Raw genomic sequence first — 19,489 nt, forward strand, 5'->3', positions numbered from 1 at the left:
AGGAGGCGGAGCCACGTGTCACAGGGACGGGGGCGGGACGGGGGCGGGACGGGGGCGGGACGGGGCGGGGCTTCGGGTCAGCTGACCCAGGCGGTGCAGGCAGAGCCCAGAAGCCCGGACCCGCGGCGGAACTTGACACGGTGAGTGGGAATTGAGGTTGGGGGCAAGCCTGAAGGCGCGGGTCGGGACTCTGGGGCGTCGCGGCCACATCTTTCCAACTAATTCTTACAGCCCCTGGACTGTTTTGGGGCTTCTGTCCCCTCCTTGCGGCGCGAGATCCGCAGACGAGGCTCTGGGCCGGGATTAGCTGGACCCTCAGAGGCATACGTCCCCCTCCTGAGCATGGTCTCGGACCAACCTGGCCAGGGTTTGGGGGGTCTGGGTCCTCTTTTCACCTCCTGGTTCCGGCGGACGGGCCCCATCGTTTCCGACGGCTTTGTTTTCCCCAGGACAGGCAGGGGAGGGGGCCTCGCGGCGTTCGAGCGCTGACCGCAGCAGCTGCCCTGTCATTATCCCTGCCAAACAGGTGGCCCGCGCTGGTCTTAGTCACCAGGTGGCCAAGGACTCGGAGGCCTGGAGGGGGTGGGCCGCCAGTGGGGACTCCCCTCCACCTACGCGGTGGTTTTACAGGGATCCCAGATTGCTCTCCCCTGCTCAGGCCTGGGACGAGTTGGGAAGCGTGTACGTGGGGAGGCTGGGTTTGGAAGTGTTGGGACTGGCGCCCGTCTTGTCCCTGCAACCCTTAACCAAAGGCTGGTTTGTCCCATGGTCTCAGGGAAGGTGGTGGGGGGACATGGTACAACCAAAGCAGAGTAATACCCATCCCTGGCTATTCCTACTGAGTGTTTACTCTCTGCCAGGCTCCATTCTAATCCCTTGGCCTGGATCCTGTCATTTAATTCTGCGGTCGGCCTAGGAGGTGGGTACATAGGTTATAAACCCATTGTATAGACTGGAATTCTGAGGCTGTCACTTGCCCTGGAATTCTATGCTGTGGGCATTAAGCAGGTCAGTTCCCTAGTGCTCTCTCCTCAAACTTGGGTCATCTGAGCTCACAGCTAGTTTGTTTGTTTCCTTCCTTCCTTCCTTCCCTGTCTGTCCCTCTTTCTCTGTCCCTCTCCTTCCTTTTCCTGTCTGTCTCCCTCTTTCTCTTTCTCCTCTCTCTTTCTCAGCACTGTCTGAACCTTTACTGTGCAGCTGCTCTTGCTGGCCCTGAGAGTCAGTCATGGCTAGGGTGAAGGGAGGGGTGTGGACTTGAGGAGCCGGAGTAGCTGAGGACTGTGATAAGCATTCTTCAGCTTTGTGAAGGGGGAGGGAAGAGGTGACAGGTGTCTTCCAGCCAGCCTTTGCAAGGCATCTTTGAGATGGCATGTTAGAACTGTGTCTCCTTACCAGGACTTCCAGGGGGAGGACACTCCTAAGGGAAAACACCACATGTGCAGAAGCCTGGAGGCCTGCTGCTTCCCTGGGAAGCTATCACGGGGAGGCATCTCCCTGACTCATCTTGGAATCTGGTAGGAGAGCTTAGGTGTGGCCCGAGATGCCTTCTCCAGTGTAGGTTTTCCCAAAGCATGGCCAAGTGCATCAGAATCAGCTGGGGTTGCCTTTTTTTTTTTAAGGGTTTACTTTTAAGCAATCTCTGTACCCAACTTGGGGCTTGAACTCACAACCCTGAGATCAAGAGTTTCACGGTCTACGAGATAAGCCAACCAGGCGCCCCTGGGGTTGCTTCTGAAGTCCAGAGGCACTGAGCCTGAATTCTGGGCAGGTGCTCTCTGTGGTTCCAAGGCGCCCACCCCTGCTGTGGTCCTTGTCAAATCTCTGGATGCAGTCAAACTTTGTTGCAACCCTGTACATCCATCCTCACAGTGCTGTCTGACCAGGAGGTGGGCCCATTCCCAGAACCCAGGCCTGGGGCCAGGCTGACTCTCTAGCTGGGTCAGGATCTCCAGATGATGGGCCCTGTGTGCAGCTGCCCCCAGAGGACAGCCCCTTCTGGTTGGGATTCAGGCGTGTCTCAGTGTCCCCAGCTGTGCTTATGCCCTGTGCGAGATCAGGGAGCACCTGCCCTGTGCTCTGGGCCCTGTGAGCCAAGCTACAATCATCCAGGTACCCCCTTCCCTCACTGGGCAGGCGTTCCCTTCATTTCCTCCCTCACCTGGTGGAAAGGGAGTGAGAGCGTGGCCACAGGGTGTTCGAGCTCCTGGCCTCTCATCCTCACGACACCCCCCTGCATGGCTTGGTCAGGCCCGGGGCCGAGAGTCTTCCTTACCTGCATTTCATCTCTACCACCAACCCCAAGGAGCCAGTGTCATCAGTCCCACTTCACAGACAGGCTCAAACAGGTTCCTCGCTCGGGCAGGGTGACCCAACCGTACCTGGAACATGGGGGCAGTCTCCCCCAGCTCGCGGGAAAATTACGAGGGTGTCAGTGTATTACAGTGGGGAGAGGGAGCGGCACACTCAGAATCTGTAAAAAAGGGCGTTGGGGGGTGATTGGGGGACAAAAGAACTTGCTTTTTTTTTTTTTTTAAGATTTTAATTATTTATTGACAGAGAGCATGAGCACCATGCCATATCCAGGTACAGAAGCGCCTGAGGCAGCATCGCACGGTGGCTAGGAGTCGGGGTTTGGGGCCCATCCTGGGTTTGGCTCCTGCCTCTGCCACTTCCTGGCTGGGTGCAAGTCACTTCCCTGGTTCCTTGGATATATTTGGAGCTCCCCGCCCCCTTCATGCCCCTTCAGGGCAGAATGAGTAAAATGCCTGCAAGGTATTTAGCCCAGGGCTGGTGAAGAGCTTCCGTAATCAGGGGCTGTGGTGAGTCTCGCCTGGTGGAGATGGCGCCGTCTGGCTCCGCTTTCTGTCCCTTCTCTGGGACTGTCGCACAGACAGTGAGTGCTATAGTCATTGTGCAGGCTGCCAGGGCATCGGGAGGGGGACTTTCCTGCCTGCCCTGCAACCAGCCACTTTGGGCTTTGAACGGGGAAGTGGCCCTGGTCGCCTCGGCAGCAGGTACCCTATCCCGCCCACGCTGCTCCTGGAGAATTCTGCTTGAGTGCCTGCCATCTGTGCAAGCCCTGGACTCACCTGGCTCTTATTCTCCATCTGCCTTCTCTGACCCTCTGTAGGTGACAGTCCTACTTTCTTTTCTTTCTTTTTTAAATTTTTAAAAATTTATTTATTTATTTGACAGAGAGACACAATGAGAGAGGGAACACAAGTAAGGGAAAGTGGGAACTGAGCAGGGAGCCCGATGTGGGGCTTGATCCCAGGACCCTGGGGTCATGACCTGAGCCGAAGGCAGACACTTAATGACTGAGCCACCCAGGTACCCCAGTCCTACTTTCAGTGAGAAAATACTTAATGGGGGCTGGTCTCTATAGATGTAATTTACAGAACAAGAGATCAGAAACAATGTAAACATTGGAGAGTTGTAACAAAGTGATGCTGTGGGTTCATTGTATGAATTCATATAAGGGGCAGGACTTGAGGGAGACACTGTGAGGACCCCTTTTACAGATGAGGGAACTGAGGCACAGGGAGGCTGAGGCATTTGCCCAGAGTCGCAGCACTGACCAGTGCTAAAACTGGCATTTGGACACACTTGTCCCTGACCACTGATCTAGCACTGTCCCCGCACAGGTGGTGTGTGTACTTGAAGCTGATTGTGCCCTCCGGTTCAGAGGCTCAGTCTGTGCCGGGCAATGAAACTGGGGGTGGGCGTTGCTTGAGGTGGTGCTGACAGGATCCAGACCTGCCGAGGCTAAAGGCCCCCCTTCTTTCTCCCTGTACAGTCCTCCCCACATCCTGCGGCAGCCATGGTCTGGAAGAAACTGGGCCCCGGCAACTTCTCCGACTGCCCCAATGGCTCCCGCCGGTGGATATGGGACGTGTTCGGCGAATGCGCCCAGGACGGCTGGGATGAGGCCAGTGTGGGCCTGGGCTTGATCTCGATTGTCTGTTTTGCAGCATCCACCTTCCCGTGAGTGGTGGCAGGGGGGCGGGACCAGGACAGGGGAGCGGGTTGGGGCCATGGCTTCAGGCACTGCCTGGAGGAGGGGTCTGTCCGACCTGCCTTGGGCCTCTCCAGACTCAAGGCCAAACGGACTCCTTCCTCCACTCCCACTTACTGATTTCCAGCACACCCTGGAGGACCCTACCCTGAAGCCCGGCCTAGGCCCCACCTTGTGCTGGCCAAGGCCAACACACAGGTGACAGTAACAGTATTAACCCTTGCTGTTTGTTCAGTGCACGTTACATACCTCAGTTCTGAGCACTTGTCATGTTTTTACCTCGTTTAAGCCTCATAACCGTGTAACTGTCCCTACTTAGGAGGGAACGGAAAGCCAGAGAGGCTAAGTCACTTGCTCTAGGTTGTACTGCTAAGAGAGGAAGCAGGGGTTGGGAGGGCTGCCATGCCTTGTCCTGTGACAGTCTGGTGATGGGTGGGCGAGCATGATTACAAGAGAGTGTGACCACTGTTGTGACTGAGGAACAGGGACACGCTGTGACCTGGGGGAGTCACTTTGCTGCTCTGTACCTTAGCTTGCTCATCTGTAAAATGGGCACGGTGTTGATGACCTCCCAGGCTTGCCGTGATGACGGCACGAAGGACCTGGGGCCTTTGCACCATGTGGGCACAGTCCTGTGGCTGGTTGGAGGGGGTGGGCATTAGGGGCCCCCGGGGAGAAGGGAGGTCGAAGAGGTCACTGAGGACACTGTGCCGTGAGGCTTCTCCACTGTTAGGAAATGGGCGCTTTATCCTGAGGGAGAAAGATAAGGCTTTAATCAGGAGCTCAGCATTTTCTAAAAATGGCTTTATGGAGAGATAGTCCTCATACCATAGAATTAGTCCATTTACATGTATAATTCAGTGTTTTAGTGTATCCGCAGAGTTGTATAACCAATGCCAAAATCCGTTTTAGAATACTTCCATCACCCTAAAAAGAAACCCCCAAAGAAATGAGTCATCCCTGATTTCGCTCGGAGCTCCTAGCCCTGGGCAACTACCCCTCTTCCTCCTGTTGCTGTAGATTTGCCGACTCTAGACATTTCCTGTAAATGGAATCAGAGAGCATGTGAAAGTCCAGCTTCTTCCCCTTAACAGAACCTCTTCAAGACTTTCCTGTGCAGTCGCTGTAATGTTCCCCGTGCGACAGGCCACCATTTACTCAGCCGGTCGCTGATAAATGTGGCTTTGTCTCTACTGTGAACATTCCTGTGCAAGTTTCTGTGGGCACATATGTTTTGACTTCTCTTGGGTATATGCTTACGTAGTGAAATTGCTGGGTCATGGGGTAATGCTATGTTTAATCTTTCAAAGATGTTTAAAAAAACATTGTTAAGTCCGGTTTCATGATTCGGCCTAGCCCTAGTGATGTCATTTGGGGCCTCTGGTTTTCTTTTTTCCTTTTTCTTTTTTAATGTGTTCAAGGAGCAAGTTTATTTATTTATTTTTTATTATGATCTTTTAAGATTTTATTTATTTATTTATTTGAGAGAGACAGGAGAAAGAGGGAGCATAAACACGGGGAGCTTCAGAGGGAAAGAGAAGCAGATGCTCCCCTGAGCAGGGAGCCCTGTGCGGGACTTGATTCCAGGACCATGGGATCATGACCTGAGGTGAAGGCAGATGCTTCACCAACTGAGCCCCCCAGGCACCCCTGGTTTTCTATGTATGTGTGTGTGTGTGCATGCATATATATATATATATTTTTAAGATTTTATTTTATTTTTTTTGAGATTTTATTTATTTATTTGACAGACAGAGATCACAAGTAGGCAGAGAGGCAGGCAGAGAGAGAAGAGGAAGCAGGCTCCCTGCAGAGCAGAGAGCCTGATGCGGGGCTTGATCCCAGGATGCTGGGATCATGACCCAAGCCGAAGGCAGAGGCTTTAACCCACTGAGCCACCCAGGCGCCCCCTTTATTTTATTTTTTTAAGTAATATTTACATCCAACGTGGGGTTCGAACTCACAACTCCGAGATCAAGAGTCTCGTGCTCCACAGACTCTGCCAGCCAGCCGGGTGCCTTCTGTGGTTTTCTTTCTAACAGGGAACAGTCAGACCGGTTTTCAAAGCGGCTTCACCATTTCCATTCCCTTGCGTGTGAGGTTCCAGTGCGTCCATATCCTCATCGAGGCGTACTTTCTGTCTTTTTTTATTATACTTTATTTATTTATTTGACAGAGATCACAAGTAGGCAAAGAGGCAGGTGGGGGGGTGCGGAGCAGGCTCCCCGCTGAGCAGAGAGCCCCATACTGGGCTTGATCCCAGGACCCTGAGACCATGACCTGAGCTAAAGGCAGAGGCTTAACCCATTGAGCCACCCAGGTGCCCTATTTTTTTTTTTTTTTAAGATTTTACTTATTTATTTGACAGCGAGAGAGCACAAGCAGGGGCAACAGTACAGGGAGAGGGAGAAGCAGGCTCCCAGTTGAGCCAGGAGCCCCATGTGGGGCTCGATCCCAGGACCCTAGGATCAGGACCTGAGCTGAAGGCAGAGCCTTAACCATCTGAGCCACGCAGGCGCCCCCATTTGTCTATTTTTTAATTGGATTATTTGCCCTTTTGTTGTTAAATTGTAAGAGTTCTCTCTCTCTCTTTTTTTTTTATGATTTTATTTATTTATTTACGAGAGAGAGAGCGCACGAATGGTGGGGAGGGGCAGAGGGAGAGGGAGAAGCAGGCCCCCAGCTGAGCAAGGAGCCTGATGTGGGGCTCCATCCCAGGACCCCGAGATCATGACCTGAGCTGAAGGCAAACCCTGAACCGACTGAGCCACCCAGGCGTCTTCAGTTGCAAACGTTCCTTATATATTCTGGATACAACAGCGTCATGATTTGCAAGTATTTTCTCCCATTCTCTGGTTCTCTTTTCGCTTTCTTGATTGCGTCCTCAGAAGCACAGAAGTTCTGCATTTGGCTGATGTCCCGCTTATCTCTTTTTATCTTTTTTGCTTGTGCTTTTGGTGTCATATCTAAAAAAACATGCCTTATCCAAGTGACAGAGATTTACCCTGATTGTAACCGGGGCACAGGGGCACAAGAGCATCTGGCTCTGGCGGGGAGGCGGGTAGCCAGATCCAGTTTAGCCACTCGCCGCCGACCAAATCCAACGGCAGAGACGCGAGTGGTGGTGGAGCGAGAAAGCAGTTTATCTCTGTGAGGCCAACACCAGGAGACCCACAAGCTGGCACAGACTGTCTCACAAGTGCTGACAGTCCTTCCAGAATTATATAAGGAAAGTTGGGGACTATGGCCGGTCGGTAACATGCAGGGGGGCGGTGAAGTCTGGTCGGTCATGGTCATGGGCTCAGTCACTCCAGATCTCCCGGACACAGGAAGGTCCTGGTTGCTTGAGGAGGTAGTTCCACTTCCCTTCCTGGGATCCTTTGCCCACGGGGTCTTCTGCCTGAGTTAAGGAATAAACTAGAAAGAAGAACTTTATCAATTAGAAAGTTCGAGGTCAAGGAGCAGCTGGGTCGTTCACTCAGGTAAGCCTCCGACTCTAGAATTTGACTCAGGTCTTGATGTCAGGGTGGTGAGGTCAAGCCCTGTGCTGGGTGTGAAGTGTACTTAAAAATCAAGTATAGAAAGTTTGAGGTCAGAGTGGGGCTAGTCAAGCCCTCTTGCGTTATCTTTTCCTCGAACAGTTTTATAGATTGACCTGATTTTGATGCCAGTGCCCATGTGTATTTTTTCCCACACCGCCACACAGTGAACGCCATTCAGACACTGTATGCCCTGGGACAGCATCAGATCCCACAGGCAAAGGGCTCAGCCCCACAGGACTGCCCCTCCCTCTTCAGAGGTCAGTCACAAGTTCAGGTTGTCACCTCTGCTTCTGACAGGTGTGGACCGGCTATAGACTGGAGGTCCCAACAAAGCCCCTGCTTGGGTTTGATTAATTTGCTGGAGCAGCTCATGGAAGTCAGAGAAACTTGACTCAGTAGATCACTGGTGTTTTACGAAGGGATACAGGGAAGAGCCAGATGGGATAGAGGCACGGGGCAGAGGATGCGGGCGGGGCGCCAGGAGCTTCCAGTTCCTCTCCCAGGGCGCCACTCTCCCCGAGCACGTTCACTGACCCAGAAGCTCTCTGAACCTATCCATTTGAGTTCTTCTGGAGGCTTCGCTGCACAGGAATGATGGATGACATCATTGGCCAGTGGTGATTGAACTCCGTCTCCGGCCCCTCTCCGCTCCCCGGAGGTCAGGGGAATGGGACTGAAAGTTCCAAGGGTTTCATCACATCATGGCAGCCAGCCCGCATCTTTAGGGCACACTGAGGCTTTCCAAAAGTCACCTCATTAACTAACAAATGCACCTTTATTGCTCAAATCACTTAGGAAATTCCAAGAGTTTTAGGAACTCTCTGCCAGGGATGGGGTGAAACCCAAATATATTCTTTTCTTTTCTTTCTTCTCTTTTCTCTTTCCTTTTCTTTCTTTCCTTTTCCTTTCTTTCAGCAGAGTGAGAGGGAGAGAGAGAATCGTAAGCAGCTCCAAGCCCAGCATGGAGCCCCAAGTGGGGCTCCATCTCAGAACCCTGAGATCATGACCTGAGCCAAAATCAAGTCTCTGATACTTAACCGACAAAATCCTGCTGACTAAATTTGAAGATACAGTCTGTGTTATCAAGCCATTAAGGAATTGGGCAGCATTCCGTCTAGCAAACAGAGATGTTCCCGAGAGTTTTATAAAATGGAAGGTTTTATAAGAAAGAGGCTGGGCACGAAATGACTGAGGGAGGAAGGATTATATCAGGCAAGTTCACTTTCCTGCAGGGGGTCTTAGTAGATGATCTCATCTTCCTTTGTGGGGGATGGAGAGGGCCCGTGTGATAGATTACCTCATGACTACCGGCCAGAAAATTCCTGACCCATTAAGGCTACATTTCTGTGTGATTAGGTTAGTTATTAAGCCTCTTGGCCTAAGCGACTCCCATCTTGGGCCTGTGGTTTTCTTTTTCATGGGTTTTTGCTACAGTTTGAGTTATATTTTGTGTATGGTATGGGGTAGGGGTCCAGTCTCATTCTTTTGCATGGAGATGTCTGGTTGTCCCAGTACCCGGTGTTTCAAAGGCGTTCTTTTCCCCGTGGAGTTATCCTACTACCTCATTGTGGACTTGACATTTTCATTGAATTAGCTTGTTCCCGGTGCCATAGTAGGTATGTTGCAAGTAAACAAAACAGACGCTTTCCTTGCCTTTGCAGAGTTTCCAATCCAGCCATCCTTAAAAGGCTGTCTGGGAGTCATGGGGAAGGACTGGAGGGACAGGAAGCGAGATTTGAGGCAGGAAGGCCAAATCGCATGTCCTAGAAGGGGCTTTAAGGGCCACAGGCTACACCTTCATTAGGGGCCTCCCTGGTGCCAGACCTGAACTGGACACTCTTCTTGCCCTCAGGAGGCTTGAGTCCAGGAGAGACTAGGATGTCCCGTGGTACCAAGGAGGAAGTAGGGGACACTGGCGAGCTTGTGTCAAGGCAGGCCTGGGGGAGGAAGTGAGATTTCCTGAGCCATGGAAGACAAAGGGGAAGAGGAAGGGGGAGACTGGCTGCTGGTGAAAGGGAAATAGGTCCCCCTTGGGGGGCGGCAGGGGGACAGCTGGCCCTGGGGGCTCCCCGGAAGAGCAGTGGGAGGCTCAAAATATTTGCAGCCAGCCGGGGGCTTTAGAAAGATCCTTGAGAGGGATGACAGAATCAGGGGGAACCAAGCTTGGGTAGGACACAGAGGCACGCAGACTGGGGGGGGGGGGGGCGGCGGGAGGGTGTCCACGGGAGGAGGAGGAGGAAGAAGCTTGGCCATGGGAAGGACCAGGGCCATACCCGGCATTCTCAGTTTCTGACTTGGGTCTTGGGGAAGATGAAGTGCCATTTAGTCCCCCTTTAATTAAATACACACAGACGAGGGTGGCTCTGTCGGGTAAACAGCTGACTCTTAGTTTCGGCTCAGGTCACGTCGGGCCTGGGGCTCAGCCCCTGCTTGGGATTCTCCCCTCTGCCACGCCCCTCTTGTGCTCTAGCTCGCTCGCTCGCTCTCCAATAAATAAATACATCTTTTTTTTTTTTAAGATTTTATTTATTTATTTGACAGACAGAGATCATAAGCAGGCAGAGAGGCAGGCAGAGAGAGAGGGGGAAGCAGGCTCCCTGCTAGGCAGAGAGCCCAATGCGGGGCTCGATCCCAGGACCCTGAGATCATGACCTGAGCCGAAGGCAGTGGCTTAACCCACTGAGCCACCCAGATGCCCCAATAAATACATCTTTATAAAAAAATTTAAAAAGATTTCTTTCTCTCCCTCTGCCTTTCCCTGCTCTCTAATATATGTATATGTGTGTGTGTGTGTTTGTATATATTATATATATATATAAATATATATGTTAAACAGAAAAAGAGTAAATGGCAGTTGCATAGAGGTGCAGAGAGACTGGAGAGGGAGGGCTCAGGGTCCGGCTGTAATCCTGGCTTCTGGCCTCCATGTGCCCTGAGTCTCCCTGCCCCAGGAGGAGCCTCGGGACTAGACCTGCCCTGGGTCGGTGGGGGGGTAGTCTGCAGGACTGAAGGAGTTCATAGTCAGACCTCTGCCTGAAACCCTTTAACACCTGTTGTCAGCCTGGAGCTCGTGCTGACACTTGGCCTTTGAGAAAAACCACCAGGGGTGCCTGGGTGGCTCAATGGGTTAAAACCTCTACCTTCAGCTTGGGTCATGATCCCAAGGTCCTGGGATCGAGCCCTGCATTGGGCTCTCTGCTTAGCAGGGAGCCTGCTTCCCTCTCTCTCTCTGCCTGCCTCTCTGCCTACTTGTGATCTTTGTCTGTCAAATAAATAAATACAATCTTAAAAAAACAAAAAAAAAACAACCAAAATAGAAACTACCAGGTTATCCAAAGCCCTGAGGTCAAACTCAGGCCATCGCCCAGCCCTGCCACATTGCCCTTTGAAGGCCATAGGCTGTGGTTTGGCCCATCTTATCATCAGCCGCTCCTGAAGATAGGGCAGCGCCAGGCCACGGGTTCCTGCCACAGCTACCCCCCTTCCCCTCCATGGAAGAAAGAATGCAGGGTCCCTGTGACGCGTCTCAGGGCCTGACACAAAACGCCAGGTCCCTGCTGGGAGACTCTAGGGTGCTCTGGAGGGGAGTCTCAGGAATGCTATGGATGCTTCTGGAAAGATGTGGCTGCCGCTGAGTTCCCTGGTTGGAAGAGAATCTGCGGGTGAGAATCCCCAAGGGGCACCGAGAGGCTCCCGCAGCTCCCCCTGCCCCCAGGATGGGCTCACAGGTGACGTCCCTGCCTCCCTGGCCCGGGCCCCCTCCTGCCCTGAGCCTGCGTCTCCTTCCTCGGCCGCAGCCAGTACATCAAAGCCTGCAGGACGGGCAACATGGACCAGGCGCTGTCTCTGTGGTTCCTTTTGGGCTGGATTGGAGGTGATTCCTGCAACCTCATCGGCTCCTTCCTCGCTGACCAGCTGCCCCTGCAGGTGGGTCTGAAGCAGGGCTGGGGCGGGGCGGGGCAGGCCAGGCCGCCTGGGACAACCATGGCAGAGGGAGGACCCCACCCGGTCCAAACCAGAGCCCTCCCTTGAGCTCCGAGTCCCACTCTGCCCTGATGAGGAGCGCCGGCCACCTCTCCTCCCTCCGTCCAGGCCGGGCCCTCTGCTGCGGGCTAGACAGAGGAGGAGACAGAAGGTCCGAGAGGTGAAATAGGCTGGTCGGCCCCACAGCCACTGACGGGCTCCCACTCCTCTTGCAGACCTACACGGCGGTGTACTACGTGCTGGCGGACCTGGTGATGCTGTCCCTCTACTTTCACTACAAGTTTAAGAAGCGCCCCTCTCTGCGTGCGTGTGGGGCGTGGGGCAATGGGAGGGGCGCGGGAGGAAGTGGGCTTCCCATTGCGCAGTGATCAGCGCAGCCACGGGCCTTATCTGCAAGCGGGTGTCCCAGAGCGCAGAGAGAGAGGCTGGAGGACGGCTCGTGCGTCCGGGCGCGGCCACAGGGACCTCCCTCCTCTTGAGGCTCATTCCACAAATGGGGCTTCAGCTGCTCCTCCGTACCTGGCCCTGGGCTTGGAGCTAAGGAGACGAGGACGAGGACACCGGTCTCAGCTGCCCTTGAGGATTGAGAGGGGGCGGGAGTGGAGGGCAGATGGAGGCACTCGGGGGTGGGGCTGTCTCACCAGCATTTCTGCTCTGGGTGATCCTCTCCTGCCCTTGTGTCTCCTTTACGACTCGAGAAGGGTGCTACTACACCCATCCTACAGAGGAGGCATTAAAGCTCAGAGAGGTTGGGTTACTTGCCCAGAGTCACACAGCCACGGAAGGGCAAGGCCAGGACTCAGGTCGTGCCCGGTTTGCTGCCTCTGCTACCTGACCTCGGCTTCCCCCACATCTCCTGTCCAGTGTCTACCCCCATCAATTCTGCGCTGCTGTTCATCTTGGGGATGGCGTGTGCTGCCCCACTGCTGAGGACCACAGGCCCTGTGGCCGCCCGGAGGGAGGTCTTCCGGGGTCGGACGCTCCTGTCAGTGGAGCCGGGCAGTAAGGTGAGGTGTGGGTCAGTGACGGTGGAGTGCGGCCGGGGGGGCCGGCGGGCTGGGGGGGGGACTGGCTCGTCCCCAGGGCACTGTCCTCTGGCCCCGCCCGGGCCCTGAGCGGCGCCTGCCCTCTCAGCCCTTCACTCAGCAGGAGATCATCGGCTTCGTCATCGGCTCAGTCTCCAGCATGCTCTACCTGCTTTCCCGGCTGCCTCAGATCCGCACCAACGTGAGCCTGGGGCCGGGGCAGGGGGTCCTCCGGGTCAAGGGGTGGGGTCATGGTGCGGAAGGTCTGGGTTCAAACTCACCGTTGGCTTGGGCAAGGGAATCCAGTTCTCCAGCCCCCAGTTTCGGCCTCTGTGAAGTGGGCACAGGTGAGGCCGGTCTTGAGGGGCACAGGTGCCCTGTGTGTGTCTCAGAGAATCAGGAGTCCGGTGAGGGGGCAGAGGCTCAGCCGACAGTCCCGAGAGGAGGGGAGCAAGGGGCGTGCTGGGGCCGGGGAGGCTGGCGGGGCAGTGAGGGGTGCTGGGGCAGGAGAGGCGGCCGTCGGTGGGGCCCCGGGCAGGGGGCGGCCGGTCTCCGCGGACCCGGGACAGGTTGTGGGCATGCTCGCCAGGCACATGGTGAGAAACGTGCCCAGACCCTGCTCAGTGGGACGGGGCAGCGTGGCAGGAGCCCCGTCCCAGGCCTCTCGTCCTTGCCCCCCACCCCCAGTTCCTGAGGAAGTCCACGCAGGGTGTCTCCTACTCGCTGTTCGCCTTGGTGATGCTGGGGAACACGCTGTACGGGCTGAGCGTGCTGCTCAAAAACCCGGAGGTGGGCGAGAGCGAGGGCAGCTACGTGCTGCACCACCTGCCCTGGCTCGTGGGCAGCTTGGGCGTGCTGCTGCTCGACACTGTTGTATCCTTTGCGGTGGGGACGGAGGTTGCAGGGTGGGTGGGGTGGGGGCAGGGGAGGAGGCGGGCATAGCATAGCTGCAGGCGGCTTCAGCACCCACCCACCCAGCACCCGTCCATCCGCCCGCCCATCCATCCAGAGTGAACCTCCACGGGCCCAGCACCCCGCTAGGTGCCAGATCTGGCAGCCAGCAAGAACCGAGTGGCCCAGGAAGCTCCCGGCTCGGGGCGGAGGTGGTCCGCACACACTTCACCGCGGTGGTGCTGGGCACTGCAGGGAAACCTGCCTGGTGTCACCCCAGGGGTTGTCTTAGTTTAGAAGCTCAGCCAGGGACCCTGCAGTGCCGTTTGAACCACCTGGAGGAGAAAAGCGGAGTCAGGCAAAGGCAAGGGAGGGGTGCTTCCGACTCAGCCTATGCCAAGGCCCTGAAGAATCTGGGGAAATCAGTCCCTCCAGCCCAGAGGAGTACAAGCTGGACCCTGGAGGAAGCTGTCCCGAGAGCCTCATGGGAGGGGGCTGTAGCTTGAGACCTTGGCCTCTCAGGGAGGGCTGGGGTGAGAGGGAGGGAAGAGCGTGGCCGTCTTAGCCTCTGCTCGGTTTGGCCTTGACGTTGGCCCCCCGGATCTCCATACAGTTCCTGATATACAGGGACACGGCCACCTCCTCGGAGCGCCAGCCCCTCCTCCCCAGTTGACCCGGACCCAGGCCAAGCCCAGGACAACGGGGATCTCCAGACGCTGCTCCCAAGAAGGGACAAGTGCGGGCAGACATGGTGCTGCTGACCCTGGAGTGGGCCGTGGAGGCAGCCGGGGGTGCCTTAAGGGCCCGGCCCAGGCACCTCCCCCACCTCCGGAACCTGCTGGGTGACTCTTCCAGGAATCCTGACTGATGGACTCTTCAGGGGGCAGGGAGTGGGGAATGGGGGGGGTGCCGGGGCTCGTCCCCCCCGAGACACACCCCTAGAATCTGAGACTGCTGTCCCTGGGAGCCCCCATGGGGGCTGCAGCTGAGACCTCGGCTCCAAAGGCAGTGGGCGCCCCCTGACTCCCCTCCCTCCGTCTGCCCACGCACACACACACACACACACACACACACACACACACACACACACACCCCTGGAGCGGGTGTGGTTGTCGCCAGTGTCCCCGGGACTGTGTTGACCGCAGACAGCGCAGTAAACGGCCCCTCCCAGCAAGGCATCTTTCTGGTGCTCCTTCCCCGAGGTGCTGCGGTCTGGGCTGCGCTGGGCAGCCGCGGTGCTCAGGGATCTGGGCCCCAGCTTCCAGGTCCCAGGTGGGGGTCTAGAGGCTGAGATGTGGCAGAGCCAAACAGGAGCAGACTGTCCCGCCTCCAGGGGACCTCGGGTTCCGGGACCTGGTTCTCTTTAACAGAACCCACACCCGCGGCTGAGGATCCAGCAGCGAGAATGACGGGGTCCCAGCCCCTCCGTGCTCAGGAAGCAGCAGGGGAAAAAAAAAAAAAGTTAAGGTTCAGATCTTGGTTCTGCCTCTTAGCTTCTCTGTGCCTCAGTTACCTCATCTGTAAAATGGGTATAATTAGCAGAAGTTAGTCCCAAAGTCTGGCATGTAGTAAGCGTACCATAAAGGTTAGCTTTGGTAATTTTCAGTTGGAGGAGAGGCACTTGCAGATCTCCCTGCAGATCAGAGACCTTCCTGGAGGAGGGTGACATGCAGGAGATCACGTGTGTGTGTGTGTGTGTGTGTGTGTGCGTGCACGTGCACGCGTGCGTGATAGGCAGAAGGATGGAGGTGCAGCAGCAGTGGGAAGGGAGGAGAGGAGGACAGGGCTCAGGCCTGAGCTCTGGTCCTGGACCCCAACCTCACTCTGTCTCCCAGACCCCGTTCTGAGTCCACTTACTGGCCATGCGCCTTTGGGTGCCTGAGGGCTGGTCAGGGAGAGAAGCTGTGGCTCTTCCTGCCCGAGGGACAGGAAGGAGCTCACGGCGGTGGGGGGTGGGGGAGGCCCGCAGGCCAGTTTGGTGCCACATAGATCGGCAGAGAGTATCCTCCACCAGGCCCGGCTGTCCTGGGCATCTGCGAGGGGGGCGACCGGGCTCTGGTCCTTGTCAGGGAGCGAAGATGGTTGCCCGAGCCTGGGGGGTGAGGGCTTTGACCAGAAGATACAAAGTGCCATCAGAATGAGGAGACTCCGCGGAGAAGGCTTCTCGGAGGAGGGGCCCTGGGGTCAATCCTGAAGACGGAGGGGAGACAGGAAGGGGAAGGGCGTGCCCAGGTGTGGAGCTGGGGCCGCTGGAAAGCCAGGCTGGGTCGTGGAGCAGGGCCGGGGCAGTGGCGTACAGCAGGTCGGGGAAAAGGAGGCAGGAATTGGGGTCCGGGGAGACCTCAGAGCTGCCTCTGAGGTTCAGGTGGGCAGTGAAGCCAAGTTGGGCCAGTCTGCCGTGTGCCTGTCCTGGGTCGTGCCTGCGGAGCCCTGTGTGTACCCCGGCACCGGGCCGGTCTTTGATGAGTGCTGCTTGTATGCTGGGCGGGGTGATATGGGGTCGGTGCAATTAGGATGGCCAGTTTCCAGATGGAAAACAGGCTTCGAGGGATCAAGCAGCTTGCTCACGGCGGAGCAGCTTTTCGAACCCCATTCTGTCCCTCATCCCACACCTGCCCGGGACTAGGGCTCTCGGAGTCCCCTCCCTGGCTAGGGGTCCAGAGGGCAGGGCTGTGGGCTGCAGAGCCTCTCCTTGCAGGCAGCCCAACTTTGGGGGCTTAGGCTCCCTTCCTCCTTCCTGGAGCCCCCAGGCCCTCCCAGGCGAAGCTGCCCCCAGGCGCCAGCTGGCTCTCGCTTGGGCCTTCTTGCGGCACCCTCGCCAGCCAGCTTCTGGCTCCCCCCGGGGCCAGGACCTTGCTTGGTGTGTTACCGGGGACTCCCTCACCATAGCGGTGAGCACCCCAAGTGCGGGCCTCAGCCTGAGAGAGAGGACGGGTCACAGCCCTGCCTGGAGGACCTTGCCTCGTGAAGGTGGCCTCCTCACTTCCTCCCGGGAAGCACCGGTCTGTGGGCCATAGCTCTTGCTTTTCTGCCATGCCCAGTCGGCGCTGAGCCACGGTTCTTCCTCCCAAAGGAGGCCCGGGTCTGATGGCTGTGGCCCAGGCAGTACCCTGTCCGACAGAGGAGGGAGTGCCGGTGGTGGAGTGTTTAGGCTCCAGCGCCTGCCGCCGCCACCATCACCACCAGGCAAGGGGCGGGTACAGGATGGTGACATGAGTGTCGCTGGTGCCCGGACCCTCCAGCTTCCTCCGGCAGCTCCCCCACATGGACGGGGCCAGGTGGGCAGGCCTGGGTGGGGAGCCCCGGGGTGCACACCTCTTAGCTCGCTGCAGGTAGGGGGTGGCCGGGAGGGGTGAGCGCTCCCACCTAACGCGCAGGCTCGGCGGCGTTCTGCTTCCAGGTTTCAGGCCAGACTCAGCCAAGAGGGGCACCACCCTTGTCACTTGTCGGTTGTCCTTGTCTGGGAGGGAGTCTCTCTCTGGACACTCAGGGGGAGCAGGAGGCTGGACCAGTCACCCCAAAAGAGCCCTCGCTTGGCTCTTGACTCTCCCTTGAATGAGATGCCGTGTGTGCAAAGGCCTCTCACAGCGCCTGGTCCCCGTGTCCCCCCCGAATCCTGGCGGGGACAGGAAGAGCTGGCAGGCAGGTAGCAGTCTCCTAGGAAGCAGAAGAGCCCAGCGTGCCATGCTCAGCATGTGGCCCCAGGCCCTTCCAGCCCAGGGTTCTTCAGTGAACTTAATAGGCTTCTTTAAGCCACAATTTGTACATGGCCTTGAGTCCCCAAAGCTGAGAAAGGGGAGCAACCTGCAGCTCACTGCCCTGTTCACCTCTTCTGCTGTTGGACTTGGCTTTCACTGTTGCTAAACGGAGGGATCGCAGAGGCCGCTGGGTAGACAGCCAGGTGCTGACTTCTGTGACCAGCTGGCCCACCTGCCTCCCTTGAGCTCGCTGACCCGATCCAGAGGAGGGTTAGCCCCACGGTGGGGGGGAGGGGCGGGATTGCCCTCTGCTGCGGGTTAACTCCACACACTTGAGTACTACTGCTTAGTCCCCCAGCCCCGTGACAGCCCGAGGACACAGCCACCCACAGGGATCTCTGCGCAGCACACGGAAGTGCTCTGGGAAGACCAGTTTTTTATCCATACTTCCCCACGCCCAACAGTGTGGGCAGACGTCTGTCCCGCTCACCCAGCCCACAGGAGGTGCTCAGTAAATGTCTGAGTGAGTGAATGCCTGACACAACAGCCGTCAGGGAGCCTCCGTCTGGTGAAGGTACCAGGCATGGAACCCACGATCGCGGAACTCCTGAGTGTGTGCCCTCGACGTGGGGCGAGAGCGTGCTGTAGGAGCTCTGTCTCAAGACCGCTATTTGAGAAAGGATCAAGTCAGCGATGACTAAATTTGCATGGGAAGTTATGGGTATAGATATATTTCATCTTGCAACATTTCTGCTCACTTGTAGTCATTGCAGATGACCCAGACGCCCAGTATGCGTGAGGAACTGTCAATGGTTTCTTTCCCTGGGCGGGTCGAAGATCCGTTGTATGCAACACAGGCTCTTCGTTCTAGGAAGCACTAACTGAGCATTTACTTTGAAAAGTTGCACAAAGTGGGCTGCTGGCTCGGTAGTGGAGCTTGTGACTCCATCTTGGGGTTGGGGGGCCTGGGTGGCTGTCAGTGAAGCGTCTGCCTTTGGCTCAGGTCATGATCCCAGGGTCGTGGGATGGAGCCTTGAGACCCTTATGTTGGGCTCCTTGCTCAGAGGGGAGCCTGCTTCTCCTCTGCCTCCCCACTCTATCTCTGTTGCACTCTCTCTAATAAATGAAATCTTAAAAAAAAAAGTTGCATAAAAAAGGTAGAGAACAGTGGTAGGAGAGTCTATGAAGTGATTAAAAAAAATTATTTATTTGACAGAGTAGGGGGAGCAGGAGAGGGAGCAGCACACTCCCCACTGGGCAGGGAGCCCAATGCAGGACTCCATCCCAAGACCCTGGGATCATGACCTGAGCCAAAGGCAGACACTTAACGGAGTCAGTCAGGTGCCCCAGAAATTTTTAAAAATATTTATTTGAGAGGGAGAGAGGGCGTGCGCACACACTAGTGTGTGTGGCGGCGGGGCAGAGGGAGAGGGACAAGCAGAAGGACAAGCAGACTCGTTGCTGAGCTCAGAGCCTGATGCAAGGCTCAGTCTCATGGCCTCAGGTCACGGTCAGGATCCTTCAGGATCAGGATCCGAGTCGAAATCAAGAGTCGGATGCTTCACCGACTGAGCCACCCAGGTGCCCCTGAAGTAATATTTTGAAAGACACAAAGTAAGGATAGAAAATTAAAAATAAAACATTAAAAATATTTGTACCACATTTCAATTTTAGAAACTTAAATTCTTTAAATTATGAGTTCATATGTTTATATTCTGAACTTCATCTTTTTAAACAGTGAATTGGAGTGTTGGTCATGCAAATTATAACCAATGTTTTTATGAAACAAAAATAGCACCAACTTCTTTGAAAGAAATTATTTTTTTGGAAAGATTTTATTTATTTGACATACAGAGATCGCAAGTAGGCAGAGAGGCAGGCAGAGAGAGAAGGGGAAGCAGGCTTCCTGCTGAGCAGAGAGCCTGATGCGGGGCTCAATCCCAGGACCCTGAGATCATTACATGAACCACCAGGTGCCCCAAGAAATTACCTGTTTAATAGATCATCTGCTTCCTAAGGGTGGAAGACAGAATTGCAAACTCAGTGACGAAGCCCTCAGTCCAAACATTTGCAGCAAAGCTGGTCGGTTCTGGTTGAAGGAACAAGCTGACAAGGTATGATTAAGTAATCTGGTTTTCCTGCTGAAAGTTTTACAAATTTTAGTTATATTGAGAAAATAATGATGAAGCATTTTCACTTCTATGATAAATAATTTTTTTTTTTTTAGATTTTATTTATTTATTTGACAGACAGAGATCACAAGCAGGCAGAGAGGCAGGCAGAGAGAGAGAGAGAGAGAGAGAGAGAGAGAGAGAGGAAGAAGGCTCCCTGCCA

At 55.6% G+C, this 19,489-nt stretch overlaps 1 protein-coding gene across 3 annotated transcripts; it reads left to right on the forward strand.

The window, feature by feature from the left end:
- The first annotated feature begins 41 nt into the window (after nucleotides 1-41).
- On the forward strand, nucleotides 42-14,936 carry SLC66A1 (solute carrier family 66 member 1). 3 transcript variants are annotated; one of them, XM_082684467.1, is made up of 8 exons: nucleotides 42-140; nucleotides 3,797-3,984; nucleotides 11,355-11,484; nucleotides 11,757-11,844; nucleotides 12,406-12,548; nucleotides 12,676-12,768; nucleotides 13,254-13,451; nucleotides 14,071-14,936. In XM_082684467.1, the coding sequence occupies exons 2-8, from the start codon at nucleotides 3,821-3,823 to the stop codon at nucleotides 14,128-14,130; spliced, it is 876 nt and encodes a 291-aa protein (XP_082540593.1). In that variant the 5' UTR covers nucleotides 42-140; nucleotides 3,797-3,820; the 3' UTR covers nucleotides 14,131-14,936. The 3 variants fall into 3 exon arrangements, with proteins under 3 accessions (XP_082540593.1, XP_082540594.1, XP_082540595.1); XM_082684468.1 differs by lacking the exon at nucleotides 42-140 and adding an exon at nucleotides 1,396-1,514; XM_082684469.1 differs by lacking the exon at nucleotides 42-140 and adding an exon at nucleotides 3,003-3,126.
- Nucleotides 14,937-19,489: the final 4,553 nt, after the last annotated feature.

Source organism: Mustela nivalis (genome assembly GCF_964662115.1).
Source record: "Mustela nivalis genome assembly, chromosome: 10".
In the NCBI taxonomy this organism is placed as follows: domain Eukaryota; kingdom Metazoa; phylum Chordata; class Mammalia; order Carnivora; family Mustelidae; genus Mustela; species Mustela nivalis.